The sequence below is a fragment of the Rhopalosiphum padi genome, chromosome 4, assembly GCF_020882245.1.
Source record: "Rhopalosiphum padi isolate XX-2018 chromosome 4, ASM2088224v1, whole genome shotgun sequence".
Classification (NCBI taxonomy): Eukaryota; Metazoa; Arthropoda; class Insecta; order Hemiptera; family Aphididae; genus Rhopalosiphum; species Rhopalosiphum padi.
The window spans coordinates 22,805,381-22,811,793 of NC_083600.1; the positions used below are offsets into that span (position 1 = coordinate 22,805,381).

General features: G+C 27.1%; 1 protein-coding gene across 1 annotated transcript; it reads right to left on the reverse strand.

Moving 5' to 3' along the window:
* Window positions 1-1,723: 1,723 nt before the first annotated feature.
* Window positions 1,724-3,443, reverse strand: LOC132930574 (small ribosomal subunit protein eS26). Its single transcript, XM_060996512.1, has 4 exons — window positions 3,283-3,443; window positions 2,885-3,062; window positions 2,684-2,817; window positions 1,724-2,478 (listed from the first exon to the last, which is right to left on the reverse strand). The coding sequence occupies exons 1-4, from the start codon at window positions 3,283-3,285 to the stop codon at window positions 2,437-2,439; spliced, it is 357 nt and encodes a 118-aa protein (XP_060852495.1). The 5' UTR covers window positions 3,286-3,443; the 3' UTR covers window positions 1,724-2,436.
* Between the last annotated feature and the right edge of the window lie 2,970 nt (window positions 3,444-6,413).

Consider the following 6,413-nt stretch of genomic DNA (forward strand, 5'->3'; position numbering starts at 1 on the left):
TTTTAGATTTTCAAAAAAAAAATCTCCTATATAGAATTTGGGCCATAAATAATGAGAAAAATAGTTAAAAAAATCTAGGACCAACCCTTATGTCGTGAAGATAGATTACAACCCCGTTATCATATGATACCTCTGTGCATATTTGGAACAACTTTTTTTTTAAATGCATTTTTATAATTAATACATTTTAAATTTTGACAAATTAAAATTATTAAGTACACATTAACTATATACTTAAGTTAAATATATTGGGTAGGAGGGGGACATTCCCCCTAGAATATCTAGGATATCTACAACTTGAATAACTATAAAGATGTTTGTATATTTAATGTAATCCAAACATAAAATAATAACAATTTGTATGAAATAAAAACAATATTTTCACAGCTTTTGAACATACCCTGTATAAAATAAAAATTAAATCTTTCACAGCTTGTGATTATAAATAGATTAAGAATAATAGTAATACAATTAATATATGCATAAAATAAAAAATATGTTACTAACAAAATAAAAATAAATGAAAAACTTCTTGATGGAGTTTTTATTTTTTTATTTGTTAGTGACTGAGTGGCTATAGGATTTAGAATTTGGTTAGATGTTTGTGTGGGTGAGACTAAATTGTTTTGAGTAGCAACATCAGATTTTGGTATAGTTTGTTTGCTAACATTACTATCTGTTTGTGTTTGGAGTATTATGTTATTAAAAAAACTATCAAAATCATGTACATCATTTTCGTCGATTATTACAAAGCCATCAGGCTCATTAGATGGATTATTATTTTCAAACCTTATATCATTGTCCATATCCCCTAAGAAGTTAATATATTGAGGCAATAAATTTAATTTTTCAATATTATCTTCCTGGTCATCATTTATGTTTTTATTATTCTCAGCATCACTATCATCGTCTTCACTATCACAAAAGCTGACTTCTGAGTCACTTGGTATTTCAAAGTCCAAGAATAACTCAATTTCATCGTCTTTCAACTTCTCCATTTATTATTACTAAAATAAAAACAAATGTAATATTACCTAGGTAATAGTTTTTGTTAGTATAGTTGTAGGTACCAATTATGCACAGTTGTATCAAATGATACCGAGTATATTACCTAACAATAATAGATGTTAACGATCAAAATTGACTCTTACATGTACTTTTACGTGTACCTTATACAAAAACAAACCTAAAAAATATTTTTTGATGTAGCTAAAATATTTTAACGATGAGATATAACAACAGTTTTGTCGGTATATTTTGCGTATTATCAATACAGGAGGTTATCACACATGTGACTAAAAATTCTCATATAGTATGAACATAGGAACGAATATTATGAGACGGTTGTTATCAAGTGTATCATATGATATCTTTATGCACAAATGGATCAAAAATATTTAACAGCTGCTTTATAAGCGGTTTAAATTAGTTGCGGTATCATATGATACCTACATGCACGAAGAGGTTAATGGCCACGTTTTTTTTTTATCATTTTATACACATTACAATGAATTATATTGCTAACCACTAAAAATATAACAAGAATCCTATTCCCAACATTACATTCAAAATTAACATTGGTTATAGTGATTAAATCAATTGATTATTTCATCAACTTTTTTTTTTTTAATACCTTTGTACTTATTACAAAAATAATACCTCATTAACTTAAATTTTAAAATAATTTCTATGCAATATCATAAATATTTACTATTAGAAAATATTTTATTGGATTATTTATATTACTAGTCCATCATTATAAATCATATTAGTTGTCATAAAGAAATTATTATATACATAAATTAAGAACGTATTTTACTCATTTATGTGATATATCTGTTGTATAAGTATACATTTAGTAATTAATTTTACTGTCAGCTTCAATTTAAGGGTATTGGCCTGTCAAACAACTTTATTTAAAATCTATACTCTGTCCAGTGAGAGAATGCGCCGCAAACCGACGCAAATCAGTTCTTTTGCATATTCCCAGGCATAAGCAAACCAGTTTTGATAACATAGTAATGCAGGGGATTGATCAGAATCATCGCATTGTCTTGCTGGACAGACTATAATTATTATTGATTTTTAAATTTAAAAATAAATTAAGTGGATTTAAAATCATAACATATTAGTTCTTGCATTAAAATTAAAAATATAAGAAAAAGCTTAAGAGATATACTCTTGTCTAGTAAATTTGATGAGTTGGTTACAGAATCATATTAAATCAGGCAATAAGAATGAAATGATTTATAAATATCACGAACATATAAACTTACCAAAAAAATAATTAAAATATTTGTGGTACCCATCACATAGCATTAAAGGAAGGTTAGGATAACATAAATACAATTTTTTATTTTCGTCAGAATCAAAATGTATTTTTATATCTTAAATGAAGGTATAATATAATTTTGTATCCCCATAATACAATGAGAATTACGTTTTCCTTTGAGGTTGTCCTCCTTGACGATTGTTATCCTGAAATACAAAAGATAAATCGTAAGTGGTTGTTAAAACATAATACATATGCCAAGAAAGTAAATCTTGAACCTAGTATACACTTATTAGTATAAACCTATTATATGTCTTTTTATTGTTTAAAACAATTATACTAATATATTATATCAATTTATAGAGGTTTATTAAATTATTGAATAAATGAACAATTCAAAGTAAATCTTACCCCACGTGGGAAGTTACGGCTTGGTGGTGTCCTGATGCGACGGTCAGCCTTTGATCTGTTCCTGACCACTTTGGAATGGATGGCGCAAGAAACACAGTAGTGCAATTTAGCATATAATTTCGGCAATTGGTATGCTACAAAGAAAACATTATTTAGTGAAATTTAAAATGTTTTAGAGTTTTGACATTGTTTGATACATACATGTATATACACTAGCATCAGTTATATCACGGACAGCGGCAGCTTCAACAATATTACGAATAACAAATTTCTTGATAGCCTTGTCTTTGGGTACGCAGCGTGCGCAATTGGTGCAACGCACAGGCTTAACGTGACCACGGCCGTGTTTTGATCTTCCTCCATTACGGCGCTTGCGAGTCTACAAGTTTAAAATGTTACAATACTTAAGATGAGTTGTATCTAGATAATTTAATATTAAAACAATCTATAAAATGGCACGTTATATAAAACAGAACACATGGACATTTAAGTCATCCAACTATTCGTATTATATTCACAACACAACCGAATACTTATAAAAGTTATTATTAAAATTCAAAATTCCCTTAATTGTAATAATTTGATTTAAGTTTACTTACCATTTTGACGTCGATTTAAGGATGAAAACTTTAAAGATAAACGTAAAATGTAAAACGAACGTACCCCGTCAACATAAAAGGACTAGAAATCGAATGGACGACTTAACTCATAACCTAACAAAAATTAAAAATTGGCTGATTGGTAGCGATGAATTACACATTTCATGGAGGAAAAAAACAGTTTCGTGTTTTTAATCGAAAATCCATATTATCCATACATAATAATGTTCCGTAAACATGGTTAGCCTGTATTTGGCGCTGTAGATAAGACGTTTGATCATAGAAAATAATATTATATGTTCTATGACTTCTATGGTTTGATCTTCCCAGTTCCCATAGTTACTCTATGGATCCTTGAAAATAAAAAATTCAAAATAAATATGTGTACCTATTCCATTTATATAAAAACAATAAATAAATCGTAATAAATAATTTATTATCTATATATTATGTAGTATGCACTATGTTATCGTATGCCTTGTGTACCTACTCGATGTCTAATAATAATTTTTGCAATTTTGAGTTTATACCCTATTAACTAGAGTCTGTCATCAATTGCTGACAAAATGAGGAGAATAGATTGAGAAGGTTCGAACGATTTGGTCATGTTATAAGGAGAGCAACTCGGAAGCAGTGAGATTGGTATTGGAAGTATATGCTAAGGAAAAGAAAAGGAGTTGAAAACTGAAGAATAGATGGATTAACGATTAATAGAATAGTGAATGACACGAAACTAGTTAGTATCAGTAAAGGTAAAGTGAGACGGGGAATAGACCTCCATATATGGAGGCGTAGCCTTGAACTTAGCATTATAGAAATATTTGATAAAAAATTGTTAATTGTTTCTTTGTTTATATTTAAGTTAGATACGTATCTTATGTAATTGTCTGTTGTATTTATGTTGTACAATCTCTTTTATGATGTTATTACTTTTTATTAGGTACCGAATTTCATCCAATTTTTTATATTAGGTACTTTTTAAATTTAAATATTTTTATTTTTTAAATTGATAAAAAATCTGTTTTTTATACATTTATTGTTTCCTATAATAATAATTTGCAGCTTATCCGCCCCGTACATAACAAATGTTTCAACAAAATATATTATCTATTTTACTTAGGTATTTCAATTTTTCCTATTTGGTCTTTAATCTATAAGTAATAAGTACTACTGAAACTATCTACTCGCATTATCGTGGCTGGTGACCATTTCATTAGATTTAATTTCTGTTTTGTGATTTATTAATGAGTAATTTATGTAAGAAAAGACGATCATCGTTAATATCACATTTTTGAATTTTTCAATACTCTGCCTACGCTTTTTAACTGAATTTTGATTATTGTTATTAATTTATTATTATGTACTATATCAATATTTTCCAATGACAATTTTAATGGAATTTCTCTATTTGGTTTTTAATACTTAGACGACTAGAGTATTCGTATATTTAATTTATTTGAGTATAATATATAGGTTCAAATCATACATAAATGCTTAGTCATAATTTTTAAAGTAGTAGCATCCTGATTTACATTTTAAAAAAGCAACTATAATTAAGATTTTCGTCGTGAATTTTATATCAAATTGTTTGAGACATGCATGTAATAAGTGAGTACTGCAATTTCTGTTTCCAGTTAAATTTTCTGTTTTTCTTGATAAACTAGTGAAAAGTGCGATTTTATTTTTGAAATTAGGAAAATCAAAAAAAAAAAAAATTATAATATAATATGATGTCTCTAAATTGCCTATCTTACGCGCCGTCTTAAATATATTTGTTTTATTAATATTAATTTATTTAAAATTTATAATTATAACACACTTAAAATAGTCTGTCCACCGAGAGAATGCGCCGATTCTGCTCAACCCCCCGTGTCACCATGCTATTAAAACTGGTTCGCTTATGGATGGGCATCATTGGGGAATGCGCAGAAAAACTGATTTTGGTCTGTCTGCGGCGCGTCTTCTCGCTGGACAAAGTGTAGTTAGTATAATAAACTTAAATAATGCAGAAGAATAGCTGAATTTTGGTTTTACTCTATTTATTTATACTATAAATATTTCTATTATCTAATTTTTCTGTTCATTATAGTGTTAAGTTTGTTTTATAATACTCTACAATAGATCGATTAACCAAGCCAACATTTTGAATAAGTTATTAATGGTTAAAATAATAAAAATAATTTTAAATTTAAACATGCTTAAATTTATAAAACATGTAAATATTAAAAATCTATTCACTCAATGCATAAGAAATATTCTTTTTTATAAAATAATAAAATATATAATAGGTAAATTGCCCTAAACTGAACCAGAGTCGTAATCATGGAAATACGGAATATATTTATTCTTTGTTCCTATATTATGTGGGAGATAAACAGAGAAAACAAATGTTGGTGTGGCGGCACTTTAACCCATTATATGTACCTTTATAATAAATGTACTAAAATTGATATAAAAAATAAAATTCTAATATACTTACATACGATTAATATACTCAATGAAATATAATTTTTTATTTGTCCATTTATTTAAAATCAGTTTATTTTTTGCTTATAGTTGCTATTTTAAACAAAATAATAAGATTATTGTAATTTATTTGTATCAACGTCAACAAGGTAACAAAATAATCTAATACATAGATTACTCATTTTGGTGCAAATTACAAACCTTTTTTTCGATTACGTACCATGGTACAAATGACAAATAACTCTCGTTAGGCCAATAAAAAATAGTTGATTTTATTTGAATTTGATAAAATTTGGTTTTTTGTTTTCGCCAATGGATTTGATTGATGAGTTTGATTATCCGTTTAATATCATGAGATATTACTAAGGAAGTATTTTGGTTTGTTGGTTTACCTTAATCTGCAAAAATATATTTTTGGGGGGTCACAGGGATTCGATTATTATTATTAATTTCAAGGTTAAATTTATTTTGCATGTGAATATTATACATTCTAAGATCATTCATTTTTTAATAAATTGTTGAGTGTTTTTGTAAAAAAATGCAATTTTATTATTTTTTTTACTTTGACAAATAATATTAAAGTAGTCTGCATATGTCACTTCACATGGTTGAGTATTGATTTCATTAATGTATTGTCATTAACAGATTAATAATAATAAAGAATA